General features: G+C 31.5%; 2 protein-coding genes across 4 annotated transcripts; both read right to left on the bottom strand.

Moving 5' to 3' along the window:
• Positions 1 to 3,439: 3,439 nt before the first annotated feature.
• On the bottom strand, positions 3,440 to 8,598 carry LOC137837218 (caffeoylshikimate esterase-like). 3 transcript variants are annotated; one of them, XM_068646153.1, is made up of 9 exons: positions 8,338 to 8,413; positions 7,945 to 8,141; positions 6,557 to 6,586; positions 6,257 to 6,383; positions 6,016 to 6,162; positions 4,932 to 5,062; positions 4,713 to 4,850; positions 4,431 to 4,529; positions 3,440 to 3,860 (listed from the first exon to the last, which is right to left on the bottom strand). In XM_068646153.1, the coding sequence occupies exons 1-9, from the start codon at positions 8,396 to 8,398 to the stop codon at positions 3,627 to 3,629; spliced, it is 1,164 nt and encodes a 387-aa protein (XP_068502254.1). In that variant the 5' UTR covers positions 8,399 to 8,413; the 3' UTR covers positions 3,440 to 3,626. The 3 variants fall into 3 exon arrangements, 2 of the variants coding, with proteins under 2 accessions (XP_068502254.1, XP_068502252.1); XR_011085397.1 differs by having other exon boundaries at positions 4,328 to 4,529; positions 7,945 to 8,496; XM_068646151.1 differs by having other exon boundaries at positions 7,945 to 8,598.
• A 3,391-nt stretch (positions 8,599 to 11,989) lies between these two features.
• On the bottom strand, positions 11,990 to 13,172 carry LOC137836423 (uncharacterized). The gene has a single exon (XM_068645141.1). The coding sequence runs from the start codon at positions 12,921 to 12,923 to the stop codon at positions 12,240 to 12,242; it is 684 nt and encodes a 227-aa protein (XP_068501242.1). The 5' UTR covers positions 12,924 to 13,172; the 3' UTR covers positions 11,990 to 12,239.
• Positions 13,173 to 18,853: the final 5,681 nt, after the last annotated feature.

Below are 18,853 nucleotides of genomic sequence, written 5' to 3' on the forward strand. Positions count from 1 at the left end.
GTGTTATTTTCAGGAATTTAAGGAGAGATGAAACATATGAATATATTATGAATAAAGATATCACTTAGCCTAAGCCCAATTAGGTTAAATAGAAGATGTGAGGCATAATCCTAGATATCATTGGGATCATTGGGAGGAACCAATGGAAGTAAACCCTACCGGAGGCAGCCGTTAAGGAGAAACACTTTGGATCTTTTTTTCTTGTTGTCCATACTTGCAATAGCCACCATGAGTGGCTAATTCTTTTCTTTAGGATTGGGAGTAATATGTTCAAACTCTTATATATTGAGGTGATATTTATCTATAATATGCAGTTCTCGATTGATGATTGATATTATCATTTTATTCTCAAAGCTTGAAACTATTCATGATTTTGATCCTTAGATTTGACTAGAAAGTACTTCTAAGCATCTAACTTAAATGATAATGCTTAACATATTGAATGTTAGGAAAAATTTGAAATGTTAATTTCTTTATAACAATTGTTCGTAATGATAAACAGTTTTTATAAATATGCATGCGATGAATCAATATTTAGGAGACTCTCTTAATAGTTTTTTATGAGCGAAATCAATATGAATGATTTTTATATGTGCATCAATATCAATCAAGATTGAATATTATAATCTTTTGTAAAAATACAGACGAATGAGAAGGATGAACCCCAATCTCAATTTACTCATACAAATATTTTACTTTACTTTATTTAATTTCTTGCAAATTCACCATACAAACAACATTTTCCAACAAACTTTTATTTATGGTCTTATATTTATTGAATATTATACTTGAGAATTCAACTGTTCCTTGTGGGTTCGATATCCGCCTGAGGGACAAATTATTACTTTTGACTTAGTACACTTGGCGTAGAAAAAGAGTCATCACTGACCCACTTATACTGCCATTTACTGCAAAGGGACACGTTTACCCAAAACCCTTGTCAAGAGAACTTTTGATACAAGGAATCCTTAAATCTATGAATTTTCACCCATTCACGTGTTCATTCCACATTCACTACATTTGTTTGTTTGGACTTTTGTGAGGGAAAATGTTGAGGAGATTTGACACCAACAAGCCATGAGAAAACCATATAAGAGAGCAAGGCATAATATCCAACCCAAAACCTTAGGTTATGGGTCTTTTTTTTCCTTTATACTACTCATCTTCTTCATTCCTACTCAATGTGGGACTCAAAATTACTCTTGGAATCTTAACAGTATCCGCAACAAAATTCCACCAAGATCTACCTAAAAGATAACCAAGTACCACCACCAACACATATTTTTTACCTTCCGCAAGAACACCACCAGCATTATCCAAGAATGCTTCCAAGGTTCACCTCAAAACTCATCCTAACCCATCTAAGACCCTTCCTAAGCCAGACGGGGTTCCTTCCCCATCCATCTTAGGCTTAGTCGTGACGAAGCAAGCCCAATTAAACCTAGAAACCATCCAAGAAACCCTTTCTTGGAGGCTTGACTTTTCTTGATCTTATCTGTGCTTTGAAGCTTGAATGGAAGGTCACCCATCTTCAAGAAACCTCTAAAGAAACTCCCATCATCATTGTTCTATATCAGTTGAGCAAAACTAATTTTGTTGAGCAAAATAAGTTGATTATGTTGTTTTTGTAAAAACTTTAAGCTGCTTCCGATGTTACACAAACTCTTTTGTACTTTTGGCTCCCAAAAATGCTCTAAGAGATATGAGTCGTATAGTTTGGAAGTATTGTATTTCAGTTGATGAGGATACTAAGAAACTTCAATGCAAATATTTTCCAAAGGTATTAATTGAGGGAGTTTACTAGTAGAAGCATCACTTGGTTGGTACTCAAAAGGATATTGGAGCTTGTAAGGGCGTTATCGATGGAATGAAGAAGAACATGTGCGAAATTGTTGTTGATTTAAAAAAAAGTTTGATTAAGATATCAAGCCTTAATAAAAAGAAGGAAAGTGTAGACATTGATGATAAAAGAAAAATGAATAAAGCAATTAACACTAACAATCCTAAAAATATTTTTGAGAAAATAGTAATTAGCACACAAGTCATCATTAATGCCATGTTTAAGAAAGTGTTAATAGGAAACGTGTTATAACTTTCAATGTGACAAAAAGTGGAGACTTTAATGTTGTGTTTGATTTGGTTTTAAGCCATGATGTTGGATTTAGGCCCTATCATATCATGATATCAAAGTCCAATTTGAAGGAAGAATTAAAAAGTACATCCCTTACTTTACGATCATGTAAAGATTAATAGAAGAAAACAGGATGTGTAATTATGATTGATTGTTAAACTAATAAGAAAAAAGGGACAACTATAAAATCCTAGTGAAAAAACCTAAAGGGAACCATGTTTTTGAAGTCGTGGATGCATCTTCAATATCTAAAACATTTGGAAAAAAAATTTAAGATGAGGTATACAATTGTTAAAGAGGTGGGGGAAGACAATGGGTTTCAGGTTGTTCCAAGTTGTTTTGAGACTAAAAACAAAAAATTAGCTCAAAGCAATATATTTTGATTAGCTATTTTCTTTTGTAAGACATCATTAACTTCACATGTTGCAACCTATATCCTTAACCTATATTATTGTCTTAGCTTTAAAACTTGTTTGGAAGTGAAAAGAAGTCTAATTGAATGTCTAACAAAGATGATAAAGGACGAGGATGAAAAAAAAGTTTGATTGGTGTTCAAATTGAGCTAAATATTTTGGTTGTCTCTTGACCAAATTAATTTAAAGACTCCATCCATCAAATTAGTGAGAATCTTATAGTGACGAACATTTAGAAATTAAAAACGTTGTCATTCATGTATTGAATTTGGCTTTTTAGATCCTCCTGATTTGATCATAATTGGAGTTTCTTTGTGATAATAAGTTATAACACACAACTAACAAGAAAATCATTTCAAATTAATCATAATGATTTGCCATAAAATAATAAGTGGACTATGGAAGATGAGAATGGATAACATGAAATATTATATTAACTTGGATTTGGAGGAAAACATGTTTCCATCTTTGGATTTGGATGTAAATATGGTTCTAATCCAAGTGGTAAAAGATAAATCTACACCTTAAAATGATTTAGACATTAATGTTTTGAATGATAAAACAGATGGAATTAGAAATGATGAAATTAAATATCTCTTAATAAATTATGATTTTAACTTACAAGATTTATTTACATTAGATGAATTATTCTTTTGTAACTAAGTAGGAAATTATTCCTCTCTGATGGCACCGTTAAGATGTGATACAATAATCCAAACACACTAAGTTGATTGGAACTTGGTTAGTCACAAACCAAGAGAATGTAAAATACTAAAAGGAAAAAGACACACCATGTTGTCACACATCTATTTTAGTATTCTGCACCATGCCAAACAATTTTTTTTCTTATTATGTAAAGTTTTAAGATATATAAAAATTAAATGTACAGAAGAAATAGAAAAAAAGAAGTATATATATAAACCTTGTATGTTATATACATAAAACAAGGTTATGGTGTATTGGCTAAACTTAAGCAGCAAAAAATAGACAACTTTAAAGGTAGCTTTCTATTTTCCATTGCTTGAAACAATCTGAATAAAAATACTCATCTATCAGAAGATATCAAAAATAATTTATCAGTATTAGGAGGAAGGTTGGTTCTGTTTCAAGGAGTGTTCATCAAGCCAAGAGATGATGTCACCAAAAACTTCAATTATTACTTCATCAGGTTCACCCTCCAGAAGAGCATGGTAGGCATCTTCATAAAGCTTAAGCTTCTTATCTGAACAGCTTGCATTCTCATACAAGGTTTTGCTCACTGATGGATCAGTCACAGTGTCTGCCTTTCCATGAAGGATCAATAATGGTAGAGAAACCTGCAATCATAATCAATTACATGTGAAGATGCATAAATTTTATTACATTTACAGAATATGGTCCAGATGAAAACAGGGAAATTTCGGATTTAAACAGTAGTTCTAAGAAGAACACTTGATCAAACTAAAAGCACGAGGAACTATTAGATAGTCCAGTTGTTCCAACCACACAGTATTATTAGTTGAAGATCATAATATAATTAAGAGAGGAAGATCAATTGAAATGCCCAATATATGAAGTAGAGTGGTGTCTTTGGAAGCCAGAGCAAAAGGGTAGTCTTGAAAGGATCACTATTCAATGTTTCTGCATAATCCTCAAGACATGACTTACTAACGATTCTTAAACATCAGGAAATTTTAAGGGTATTGCCTGACATGTTTTAAGGGTTGTTATAGGATTTATATGCACCAGTTTCAACTAGTGAACTAGTTTTAGATGAAATATATTCCTACACTAGCATCCTTGCCTTTGCCACAAAAGATTTGTGCTGTGATCCTTTTGGACATATGACTTTTACCAAAATTTCTTCCAACCACTTAGTTTAGACAAACCAGAAGATCAGAACATACTTCTTTCAATCGCCGTTCAATTTCTTGAGTAGTTCTAAGCATTTCTACAGCACTCTGCAAGCGTGGTTTATCCTTGTAAGCAATAACATTGTAAGCAGTCTGCAAAGACATTAGAAACGTGTGAATCTCTACTACCTAACACACATTACCAAAAAAACAAATGCATGAAAACAATTGGAGAAAAATGGAGTCAATAAGAGGCGCGGAAGGAAAGATGAATCTTTGATTAACATTAGCTGAGCAAAAGTAACATTCTGTTGGACTACATCACAAAATACAAACCTGTTCCTTCTTCTTTAAATCTCTGAATGCTGCCTCTGCTAAATCCTTGTTTGGAACCAATTTATGCTTTGGTAAAACATTGGCTAAACCAATCAAGATATTAGTGAGCAACTTTGGTGGAACCATGTCATCTGCAATCTACACAGATTTTCTGGTCAAAGGGAGATCAAAGCAAAGAATAGCCAGAACTCCATACATGATAGTGTTCAAGAAAAATACCTTACACATAGGTGCAACAAGAATGGCGCCATCCCATGCCTTAGGTTGCTTCAGGTGTATCTTTAATACAACAGCTCCACCCATGGACTGTCCAAATAGGAAGCTGGGAAGAGAACGGAACTCTGGATTTTCTGCAACATGAACAAAATCTTTTGAATGAATACAACGGAATCAACATGTAAGTAATGAGAGGATGAGAAGGATAGAGATCAAAGGCTAATGCTGAGTAGTTTGAGAGAAGCAATCACAAAGAATCATATTGATTGGTTAAAAGATGATGAGTGAGATACAATGGTGTTTGATCTATTGAGAACTTACTAGTAACTAACCATCAACAAACTAACTGATCACCACCTACTAACAAACCATTCAATCTCCTAATACAGTATTCCTTGGTATTAAATTGTTTAACTTGTTTCCCCAGAAAAATCAAATAGATGTAACATTTAGAATTTCTTAAGAATGTTTCAATGTGTCCACTAAAGTCACAGTTCTATTTTCCAGGTAAAGAAGAATATAGGCAAACACTAACAACTAAGCTAAATGCCTTTTTCTGAACACTTAATCACACTCATGGGTCACCAGCTGAGATATTTCCTTCATTAGAAACACAACTCATAGCTTATCAATTCATCATGCCAAGAGCTCACCAATAATTCCCTGTAAGTCTATTTGCAGGACATCTATTTGACAGATTCACTTTAGCTACTGCCTTGATTGTATATATATATATATATATATATATATATATATATATATAATATCCTTGAAAAGCAATCAAAAATATTTTTGCTTAGACCCTTTGGTGTCTAATTCTACTCATTTCCTACTCAATACCATTGGAAGACAGCTCATTAATTTACTGTTATTTTTTCTGATATTCTTCATATTTTGAGCAGTGAATAATAGTATAGACTACTTTCAGAAGGAATGGATCAAATACTTTATACAAAAGTAAATACTAGTTTAAGATCCCTTAACTCTGTCCAAACTAAAAAGTAAGCATAATCACAAACCACCAGGACGCAATGTACTATTGAAGAATTTCATGACTTGGGGGTTGATGGGAGTATAGGTAGGTTACCTTTGATTTTAGAGTAATGCTCAATAACATCATCAACAAGTCCATCAAAACTGGGAATAAAGCAATGAAGACCTTCTGAAAGACCAAATCCTGGATAATCCATGGCAAAAACTGCATATCCAGATGATGCCATCTTTCTAGCAATTCCTGCAAAAAGTCCATGATACCATTGAGTTGCTAATCCTCAAGATAAATGAATTTAGTTACTTACAACTACCAAGTCTAAGTACCAGCTACATGCCTTCAAAGAAAAAGGAGCAAGTGTCTCCATAACCATGACAGTAAAACAGTGCTGCTTTGGGCGTAGATGCTTCAGGAATCCAACTTTTGCAGAAAATTTCTAGTCCCTTTGAGTTCTTCTCATATGACTGTTGCATACCACACAAATTAAGTGATAATCATATGTCAATAGCAAAACAGGACAATAGTTGGCATTGATGATGATTCATAGAAATAGTTAGCCAATCATCAGTTTTCTTAGTAACTACTCAGAAGAAACATAAATTGCATGAAAGCGTTGAAGACTAATTTTTTCACTAACCTCTTCCATTTTTATTCCATCACATGGAGTCTGAAAAACAGCAAACACAAAAGAATGGATGTTAACATTTAAAGGAACTAAAATTGCACTGATTTAAAGTGAAATAAAATATCAGTTAAAACAATCACTGCACCCCCAACAAAAATTATCCCTGCACCAAAACGTTAAATATCAAAAGACAAGACTATGAAAATGGCAATAAATTGATGGGTTGAAACAGAATGGAGAAAAAAAATGTACAGATCTAATTGCATATGGTAGAGTCCAAGAAAAAAACAACCTAATATGTTTAAGGAACATTAACTACTCAAGAAATTCACTCAACTATGTTAATTATTGTGAATCCCAACATGTTCCTGAGATGTCTTTTCAAAATCTCTGTAACACAATTTTTATTGGGTCATTCATGCCACACATTTACACTAGAAATTGGAGCCAGTTTGCACCAGTAAATGCTCAGAAGTCACAACCAATGAAAAACTTAGAAAAATAAAAAAGCTTCAACATTCCACTCACCGTGCTCATGTAAGAATTGCTCCAATGATTATTTCAGTAAATTTAATCGTTTGAATAATTGGGTAAATGAGCATTATATTTATACAACAATGACTTTAGAAATTGACATTTTTTTACCCTAAATTATTGAATAACATAGTCAAATAATATTAAATTAAATAGTGTTTTGAATTTTGAAAGGGTACCTACCTGACACTTTTCCTCTTGTAACTATATACTATTGTAGTTGTATTGAAGGCTGACCCCGTTGCATTTAAGTACAGAGTTCCCAATTCTACTACATTTAATGGCTACAGTAGAAACCACGCTCTCCCTTATGACAAATTATAATTTAAGTGTTCATCACTCATCTCATTTCAATTTGAATTTTAAAAATTAGCCTTAAGAATTCATCCATATAATCAAGTTTAACAGAAACTATACTAAAATCACTTTTTTTTTGCTTAAAAAATTAGGGTAAACTATTTTGAAGAGGAATTCATCTTACAATTAATAGCTGCAACAGAACATAACAAACAAACCCTCCCTACCCATTACCAAAAAGAAGCTAAGTCAGAACAGTATCTTCCTCTTTCCAAAGGATTTGGCACTGCAAACCAGAAATCTGAAAGTCAAAGTTTCAAATCTATTTAACCATGTTGAACATGTTCAACAACCATGTAGTCCACCAATTAATATCCTTAGCATTAAGAAAGAGAAAAATAAGAAAAAAGAAAGGCCAAAACCAAATATTTTGCAAGTCCCTCATAATCAAACAGCAAAAAGTTCACTCACAAGACAAAAATCAAGCATATTGGAAACAAAAAAAATGGTTTAGAATTACTCAATTCCACAAACAACACCAAAACAAAAGAAACAAAACAAAACCAAACCTTAAACAATATGTGATCAATTCCAAGCTGAATATCCTTGAAGGCCTCACGTGCCCGCCTTCTGGCACCCACTTCATCCATATTTGCATTCAAAATCTTCTTCAATCCTCTATCAACACCTGGTAACACCATTGATCTTGACACCCTTATGACCTCTCTCCTATTATTCCTCTTCCTCTGCAGACTTGCTCTGAATTCTGCACCACCCCAAACACTTGGATTCAACCTGATCTATGTACCCAGAAACATAATCATAGGAAACAGACTCTGACACACCCCTTTTGGAAAAAAATATGTAGATATTAAAAAGAACACTGGGTAATGAGAATAGAATATCGAAAAGAATAACTTTTTTTTTCTTTCACTTTTACTAGTTTTTATGCAAATGCCAACCATTCAAAGGGTGGCACCGGTAAAGCTCTGAGGGTCTGTGATGCACTATGGATTTAATCATTATTTTATTGGAAACAACATGAATGGGATCCGCAAAGTATGGAATATCTGACTCAGGAAAAAAGATAAGATATGTGGTGAAGAAACTATACCCAATAACCAAGTAAATTTTAAAAATAAATACATAAATAAAGGAAAATGTGAATGAAATTACCAGAGTATTTTATTTTGGATTTCAATTTTCTCAATACGAAAGTTGATAACTTTGAATCTGGGAATTCTCCCTTTTTTCAAAGAGGTTTCTCTTTTAATTATCTAGTTTATTTTTAAGAGATATATTCTGACACCAATTCAACTGAAGAATTTTTTATTATGCATGGTGGGATTTGACTACGGTTGAAGAAAAATCTTTAAAAAAAGTAAAGAGCAGAAAAGTAGTGAGTTTTTCTTTGTTTTCATTGGTTTTCTTACTGTGGAAGCAAGAATTTGACTAAAGTTATAAAATTATTTTGGATTTTTGTTCGTATATATGATTTTGGATTAGATACGTAATGTTTATGATTTGAAGCGGTGACAGAATAAAGAAAGAAGATGGTGGACAATTGACTTTTGACAACCTATCAGAATTTAAATGAGCATTATTTAATTAATACGAAAGTTGTAAAAAATTAAAATAAAATTGTTATCATAATATTTATATATAATGTTTTTAAGATTTTACTTATGCGAATTAGTGCATAAATTTTTAACAAAACTAATCCACAATTTTTATTGCATTAGTCTATTTTAACCTTTATTTTTAGGTGGATCAAAATAGACTGAGCAACCACATTTTTATTTTTATATTAATTTAATTTAAAGATATTTTTACTCTTGTAATAAATTACAAGGTATTATCTTTAAGGAAGGCCATTAAAAATTAATGATTTAAATTTATAGCACTTAATAATAGAGATTGAAGTTTGTAACTTCTTTTTCATATATATTTTTTACTCCTTTTTACTGGTATTTGTATATTGGTTAAACAACTTTTTAAATATTTTTATATGGAAAAAATTAACCAGATTTATTATAAAATTATAACGATTAATAAAAATTAAAATATTTTATAACTACTATTATATACATATATATTATCATTATATCATATCATTATCCTTATAAAAGAAATAAATTTTTATCATTATAAGAAATATATATTTTGTTAACTATTTTTCTATCTTTAATTAGAAAATTTTACTTTTTAAGAAAATAAATTATTTAATACAATACATAATTAAAAAGTCTTTTTCTCTCCTAAAAAAATAACTACATACGTTATTTCCTTCAAACTAATCACCACATATTCCTTAAAATAAAATTATATATGTTTCTAAATTATATTATTTTCATATTTTTAATATCATTCTCAGATAGTTACATGTAATAAAAGTGTTTCCAAGTGCATGTTTTTATTACTTTTTAATTATAATTTTACTTCTTATTTTAAAGGAAAATTACAAACATTCTTAATATACAATTTTAACATTATAAAAATTAATAAAAAATAGATTTTATGACTTATTTTTCTAACTTTAATACAAATTTTAGGAATATTTTTTTAATTCATTTATTTATTACAATTATTTTTTAAAATGTGATATTTTTTTATTATTATAAAAAAAGATAGACATGTAAGTGTGTGGCCGTGTGTATTTTCAATAATAGTAGTATTTCGAAAATCATTAAATTATGCATCATGGTTTACTTTTCGATGTTATACTCTACTAGTATTTTAGTATTTTTTTTATTAATAAATTAAATGTTTAATTTATATAATTAAATTTTACAATAAATGAACTATGGTGTAATTAAATTTTATAATAAATAAATAATTTAACATATAAAAATAATTTATATAATAATATATTATTATTTTTAGTTATTGATAATTTATTTAAGAAATATTTAATTCATGCAAAAACTAAATATTAAAAATGATAAATTAAGGAAAATATTTAAAATTAATTTCGTTCAACATAATTATTTCTTTTATATAGATAACCACATTTCTTCCATAGCATAGCTATTTTTTCCATAAGTCCACCCTCATGTGTCCTCCTTTTGAGCTTGATAGATGTGAGAAGAATCAATGTCATCTTTATAGATTTCTTTTATGTGATCAAAGCCCAAGTAGGTAATATCTAATGTATGCCTTCTTGAAAGAGCATCCCCAACCACATTAGCTTTACCTTGCTATGTTTGATCACATAAGGAAATTGCTCAATAAACTCTACACATTTGACATGTCTCTTGTTGAGCTTGCTTTGGCCTTTCAAATATTTTAGGGATTCATGATAACTATGTATCACAAATTCCTTTGGGAAAAGATAATGTTGCCAATTTTGTAAGGCTCTCACAAGAGCATAAAGTTCCTTATCATAGGCTGATTAATAGAGATGACTTCCTAAGTTTCTCACTAAAGTAAGCTATGGGGTGATCCTATTGAAGGAGGATAGCCCTAATGCCTATGTTGGAGGCATCACATTCAATTTCAAATGTCTTAGTAAAGTTGGAAAGTGCTAAAATGGATGCCTTGGTCAATTTATCTTTAAAAGTTTCAAAAGTTTTTTCTTGTTTTTTGCCCCATTTAAACACTACATCCTTCTTTACTATGGCATTGAGAGGTGCGACAATGGTACTAAAGTCCTTTACAAACCTTCTATAAAAACTAGCAAGTCCATGAAAGTTTTGTACCTCACTAACATTGGTGGGTGTAGGCCAATATCTAATTGTTACCTTTTTCTTTATCCACCTGCATCCCTTTTGAACTCATAACAAATCCTAGGAAGTATGTGGTCTATTGCAGACACACATTTAGTTGGATTAACATACAATTTTTACTTCTTAAGGGTTTCTAAGACTTGCCTAACATACTCTGGACAAGCTATAGATAAACTTTGTATTGAAAATCATTGTTGCTTAAAGACATCAAACTTTATATCATAGTCTATTAAACTGATACACAGAAGCAAAACAATTTAAGATGGGCTCTGCAAATTGAATGCTCCCCTTGAGCTTGTGGACTTTAATCTTTTTAACTAGTCTGAAATTATTATAGCAAACATTTTAATCCATTAAGGCTCTGCAAATTGATCCTTAAACTCACATTTATTGTCTTCTTTGATGATTAATGTAAGTTATGGATAGCTAGCATCCCATGTTCATGATGTTTATTTTAATTTTTTTAGTGTAATTTGCCTCAAAGTCACCTTTATTGCCTTCTTTGATGATTAATGTAAGTTGGTGATCATAAGATTGAAGCTTGATTTGTTTCTATGTTCTTTCAAGAAAAAAAAAAACATTTTAAGATCAAAACATAATAAAGAAAAAGTTGACATTTTCCCCTTTTAAAGCATGCCAGAAAGAAACAGAAAGATTTCACTAAAATCTTTAAACCGAAAGGTTGGTAACAAAAACTAGTGTAGGAATTTTATTAAGAAAGGAAAAGAAAAATTTCTTTCCCAAAATTTGGCAATTACAATATTACTAGTAGAATGTAGGAAGAGGTGAATGGCATAATTTGGGTTAAACATCAGTAACAAATCATAGACCTATTTTGAATCTTTGGATAGAAGATACTTCATTTCAAAACACAAAAATGAACAAGTGCATTTAAAGAAGGTAAAACTATGTATTTCCTATATCAGTGTTACAGTGAGAAACACTTTTACATACACCTTCACTTTACAAGTTTACATCATACTGTAAGTTCCTGAGAAAGAGATCACAAAATAGAATGAATGGAAATAAAAAATAATAAAAGATAGATCACACAACCATTGCCAGAGCCTCTCAAAGCCATTCAATTAATAAAGAACAATTCCAAATTTAAGGAAGCAATATTTCCACAACACCAACATTCAAAACTTTCTGTGGTGTCCTGAAACTGTCTTTCCCATCACCTTGTTACTCCTTCCTCCACCTCTACCTTCACCATTGATGGCAATGGCTGTAGCAGAAGACAAACCCTTAAGTTCAGCAATGCAGGCATAGCTCTTCCGTGCCATCACACTACCACCACCACCTTTCTTCTTCTCCCCTCCACTCACTGACTTGCTCCCCCTTGAACTCAACACCACCCCATTGTCACTCTTGCTCGGTGGTGTCATTGAAGGCAAAGCGTTCCCAGGCTTCCTATTCTCTTTTCTTAATGAAGCAGAAAAATCTGGCACTGACTGAGCAACAGAAAAGGACCCTTTTGAGTGACTCTCACAAGCTTGAAACTTGACCTGTTTCTTCCTTGGTGGTGTTGGAGGTTTTATGGATGGTTCCAATACCTGAGCCTTTTGTTGCTGGTCTTGCATCAAGCACTTCACGTGCAACCTGGATTTTCTCAACTGGGCATATGCAGTGTAGTTGGGTCCTCTCTCCAATACGAAACTGTCCACTGAGGTGAGTCTCAGAGGAAAAGGGTTGTCAGAAATGGAATTCTGGTTGAGGATCAGTGATATGGGATCAAGGGCATGCAAGAGAGGCTCAAAATTGGGGTTTGGTTGATGGGTTTCAGGCTGTGAGATGTTGCTGTTTGTGTTTGTGTCAGCCATGATTAATGATAAGAATATTTGAAGAAATTGAAGGTTTCAGCAATCTCTTTTCTCTTTTTTGTATCTGTGGCTGATTGAGTAATCAACAGTTTAATACAACTTATTCTTGGGATTATTTGCCTTTCACCAATGGAACTTCACAAAGTGAAAAGGTTTAATTTAGCAACGGTCTAAATCTTAGGTGGAAGTGGGTAGTGAGAGACAAAAAAAAAAAGGTAACTTTGTTACTTTGATTTTGGTATGCGTAATGATGGGTTACTAACGTTCAACTTGGTTTAGATCTTGTTGAAGAATCTACAAGTCTTTGTGCATCTTGGATTCTATATTAAACTGTAAATAATTAGTTATCAAAATAAATATCGTGAGATGGATGCATATGATTACTGAATCAATTGATATTCTTAGCATGTTGAAAACTATGTTCGATATTATTGACAGTGTCAACTATGTATAAAACAATTCGCAAGTCTTTTTCAATATCTATCTATAATACAAATGGAATTCATTTAGACGAAAACTTTCTCAAAGTTTCAACATCAAAAAAAATTTCACACAAAAAATTCAAAATGAAATTTTACCATAAGAGGAATATTATACACTCTCAATCAATGAGTACCAAATTATGGTTCTTTCTAAGCGCGACAAGTGGCACCTTTACAAGACTCCACATCTCACACTATTATTTACTTTTTTTTACCCTCTCTCATCCTCACTTTCTGGTCCATGTCACTAAAAAAATAACTCACTTTTAGCGACTATCAAATTCGGTTGCTAAAAGCACTATAATGGTCGCTAAACATATTTGCGACCGAAACAATCACCAAATAAAGATGGAAGCGAAAATCCTAGTCGCAAAGCCTTTAACGACCGAATTATAAAGTAGCCGCTAATTTGCAACCGAAATTTCGGTGGCTAAATCGATTGCAGGAAATTTGGTCACCAAAATTTAGAAACTAAATTAACAACCGAAATTTTGGTTGCTAAATTCGTCGCAGATAAATTTAGTCACCAAAATTCGGAAACCAAATTAGCAATCAAAAATATCGATGGCTAAATCAATTGCAAAAAATTTGGTCACCAAAATTCAAAACCCAAATTAGGTACCCAAATTTCGGTGGCTAAATTGGTGGTTGAAATAGAAGGTGATAGCGACCACCGTTTTCAGTCGCTAAAAAAAAACTTTTGGTGGCTAATTCAATGGCTAAATAAAGACCCCTATAGCGACATATTTGATTTCGGTGGCTATATAGCCACCAAATCGATTTTGGTGGCTATTTTTATATGTATTATGAATACCTATTTAAAATTGTATTTTGACCATTTTATAAAAAAGAAATCAAACCTGCTTATAAATACTCAAAATTCAATCAAGCTAAATAGAAATGAACTTCAAATACATAGTTTAAGAAGGAGTTGTACTCAAACTAAAGGTAAATCGTACTACACAACTAAAACTGTTGAAAACTAGTTAAAAGAGTCAAATCTATTATATAATTCAACATACAACTAATCTTCTTCTGAACTGTCATCTCTAATGTGGTCTTCTTTATGATGTCCACCGATAGTAGGATTTGAAGAGCCTAATGCAGGATTATTCATTTGAATGTGTTGTAGGATGACTTGCATCTGCTTATCTTGTTTGCGCATGCGTTCACTTTGCTTTTCATGAGTTTTCATCAATAGCTCCATATTTTCTTCAAGTGTCCGCTCCTTGACATGTTTTGTCATAAGTTCATCATTTAACTTTTGAATAATCTCACGCATTTCTTCTATTTGATGGACTACTGGAGCTTGACTTGTAGCAGAGTGAGCACTTGTTGAACTATTAAACCTTTTGCTCAATACACCAAGACCATAGATATTCCCTTTTTATTTCCACCTCCAACAACATCGATGTATATTTCATTGTTATCAATAGAGGCAACATGAGAGTTTTGCGAAGATGCGTTTTCAAGCATTTGTTGTTGTTGGGCTTCTTCTCGACGTTTCTTATATTTCTCCTGAAAATAAAGTCAAATTGATTATTGCGAAGAAAACATATAGTAAAAATTAAATAATCACTTAAATTTTAAACATACCGCAAGGTCGCGAGTCTTGTCATTGACCCATTGTTCAATCTTCAATTTCTTTGTTCTCTCTACAATCTCCCAAGCAATTGGTTGTCATTCAAGCTCCTTAATCTACATAAATTTAATAAAAAGATATAATAGATTGTATTTAAATTAAATATAGAAAGAGAAGAAATGTAATAATATTACCATTTTCTCAAAGTGAGTCGCGGTAGATATGGAACCCCCACAGTAGGCTGAGGCTCCCTTCTTAACAGCCCGATTTGCCTTGGCAATAACACTCTTGTTCTAGAATTTTGTAGAACTCCAATGCTGGTCCAAGGTTGCTCGAACAAGTGGTGGAATCTAGGTCCCCTTATCTTGACCATGCCTAACTTTACTCATAGTATTTTTAAAGATACAGGAGGTTTTTGTATGCAATTTTAAAAAGATGGGTGTGAATTAAAGAAATAGATAATGTATGAGGTGAAGTAGTGAAAGAGAGAGAAGAGAAGTGGAAGAATGACATGTATATAAATGAAGTAGGAGGAAGCAGGGTGGCGATGCAGAGCCCCTGACACAACATTCATCAGCTACCTAATATAAAAAACAACACCCACTCTTATTAGAACCATACTTCTTGGAAACTTCAAGTTCAACTTGTATATAATAAGCTACAAGTTTGCTTCCTAATGACGATCCACAAAATCTATATTTTATCCACATTTTCCAAACTCAATATATATTATATATTCATCCCTCTCACCTTCTTGTGTAAATCAATAATATATATATAACTTTGGGCCGCAACTCATCTAATATATGATATGTAAGAACAATCAATCATAAAAAACAAAGCTAGTTCTCACCTTTTAATGTTATATCAAAAATACTACTAACCTTTTTTTTTTCAGCACATCAACTATTTTTAAGCCTCTCTCTATACCCATACTAGCATATTTTCATTCTTTAATTTTGAAGAGTTTTAAAATTTTAGTCTTATAGATATACTACTAATTTAACACTTCAATAATTTTAGGGAGCAATATAGTACTGGCTCAATGATGTCTATATTAAAAAAGTACTTTTTACTTTGTCAATTGTTTGTATATGGACCAATAATCTTGTTTTAGAGAAATAAATAATAAATTTATTTAACTACTCTCGGAGTCTCAGTCTTTCTATTTTGGACATTTTTTAATTTTAGTTTCCAATTTTTCTAAGAACTAGTATAGTTTCTTTATTTTTAAAACTAACAAACTTATTTTATTATATAATTTTATGACGTGAATTCTTTAGCGTTTATATAAACATTGTATAAGTTTTGACACTAAAAAATGATGTATAATGTGAATTCTATGTAATCTGAATCAAACACAATAAATCATTTAATATCCTAAGCAAATGCTAATATTGGAATCTTGATAAGTGTCTAATTTTAGTAATATTTCATATTAAAATATAGGCACTTATGAGGATTTATTGCTAATTTACATATAAAATAATCTCTAATTTATGAATTTATACCTTTTTATATTTTTTATGATCTTTATTTGAATAAGAGCATTTTATTTTCAAATTTGGTGTTAATTGCAGATTTCTAAGGAAGATTGAAGATTTGGAATAAAGGAGAATAATTTGAGCTAAAAAGATAAAGTCGGAAGGTCCCAGAATGGAAAAAGATGCAAAGAAAGATTGGGTCTTTTTTTATGTTTTATCATTTAGCCCATTAGCGCGACACAGGAAGCAACCTAACCCTAGAAAACTAGGATAAATAGAGGGCTAGAGGCTCAACCCTAGGGTGCCAGATTGAGAGGAAAACACCATAGAGTGAATCGTAACCCAATTGGGAGAATGAAAGGTGCTAGAAGTATGCGTGACTAATTCTACCCTTTGGGATTGAGAGTAATCTGCTCAAACTCTTATGTATTAAGGTGATATTTTATATATTAATATTCGATTCTTGATTGATTATTGGTATTGTTGTTTTACTTTTAACTTTCCGTGACAAATGGAGAATCTTAAATCTGACCGAGAGGTATTTTTAGGGTTCAGACCTAAACATCAATACTTAGCATATTTGAGTGCTAGAGATAAACTTGAAATGTTAATTGCCATTAACGTCTGAGTGTTATTTCTAAGTTGTTTTTATAAGTATGCGAGAGATCAATATTTAGAAAACATTCTTAAGAATTTTATATGCAAGAGATCGATATAAATAAATTTTCTACGGGCATCAATTTCAATAAAAGAACTTAATATTAACATGCTAATCAAAATACATGAGAGTGGAAGAGATGAAACCTAATCCCTATTTTTCCAATTGAAGCAACTAATTCTTTGTTTGATTTCTTATTGATCAGTGCCAACATCATCACTTCAAACTCTTTTTATTCTTCTGTTGTTATATTTAGCGAATATTGTACTCGATAATTCACTGTTCCTCTGCTCGCCTTCGTTTGTGGCAACGCCCTCCACCCGCAACTTCCTCATCTTCCTCTCGCACCTTCATTTGCCCACCACCTGCAGGTTCCTCCTCCTTCTCCAATGACTCTGTGTTTTATGAAAATTTACCCACTTCAATGCCCTAAAAAACAACACTAACTCTCTTAAGCTTGAAGTAGAACATAGTGAGAGAACTTTTTTAAAATAATAATAATATTCAAGAATTTATGACACACAAACTTTTCAATAGGTAAAATAAAATTGATTTTGAATCAACATCCCAATGTTTTATCTAATTACATTATTTATTTTTTCAATACGTAAAATAAAATTGATTTTGAATCAACATCTCAATGTTTTATCTAACTACATTATTTTAAGAAATTACAAACTCATGAATATATAGAGTGTGATCCTTGTATAGTTTTTTAAAATAAAAATGAATTATTATTATTCTTATTATTATTAGTAGTAAAATAAACAATTATATTTAGTGACCAAAAGAAATTCGGTGGGTAAAATATAAATTTATTTGGTGGCTAAAATATAAATTTATTTGGTGGCAAAAATAAAAAAAAAAAATTTAGCGACCACAAACAAAAATAAATAAATTTGGTAGCTGATTCGGTGGAAAAAAATAAACAATTATATTTAGTGACCAAAGGAAAATCGGTGGCTAAACAATAAACATATTTGGTGGCTAATTCGGTGACAAAAAATAAGCAATACTATTTAGCGATCGAATTAAAATCGATGGCTAAAAAGGAAACCTAATCAGTGGCTAATTCGGTCGCAAATATATTTTTCCCAATTTATTCAAAACAGCCACCACTTTAGCGACCAATGATTTTGTCACTCTCATGTTCGGTCGCTGGTTCGGTCGCAGAATTAACTAACATCATTAATAATTCAGTTGATTGTTATTTCAGTCGCAAATTTGACACTACAGGTATCCCAATGGCTATTTCGGTTGCAAATTGCGACTACTTGTTTTCGGCCGCAGAATTCGATGACTAAATTGTTATTTTCTTATAGTGTGTACTCCATTTCTCTCTGAATGCCTTTGTCCATCTATTCTCTCAAAGGCACCGTGGAGTACGATCTTTGCCTTATTTTTGTAAGGTTGTCAAAGGATTGACTGATCTTCTGCTGCAAGTTTTACCTAAATAGTAATATGTACTTTATCTTTTTTTTTGTCTAATGTGTCGTTCTTTTGTCGTTGTTGCTGGACCTTAATATTTTTTTGAAAGTATTTTAAAGTCATTATTTTTACTTATTTTACATTTTTGAAGAAACAAATTTTGTATTAGGGTCTTTTACTTTCATTTAAGCCTAATCTGTAAATTGTTTTTCAAAAGTTTTGCAACTGAGCACATGTATGTACTAATGATCTTTTTTTCTAATAACTACTTTAAACATAAGTTGTATTGGCACGTA

Source organism: Phaseolus vulgaris, chromosome 4, assembly GCF_000499845.2.
Source record: "Phaseolus vulgaris cultivar G19833 chromosome 4, P. vulgaris v2.0, whole genome shotgun sequence".
Classification (NCBI taxonomy): Eukaryota; Viridiplantae; Streptophyta; class Magnoliopsida; order Fabales; family Fabaceae; genus Phaseolus; species Phaseolus vulgaris.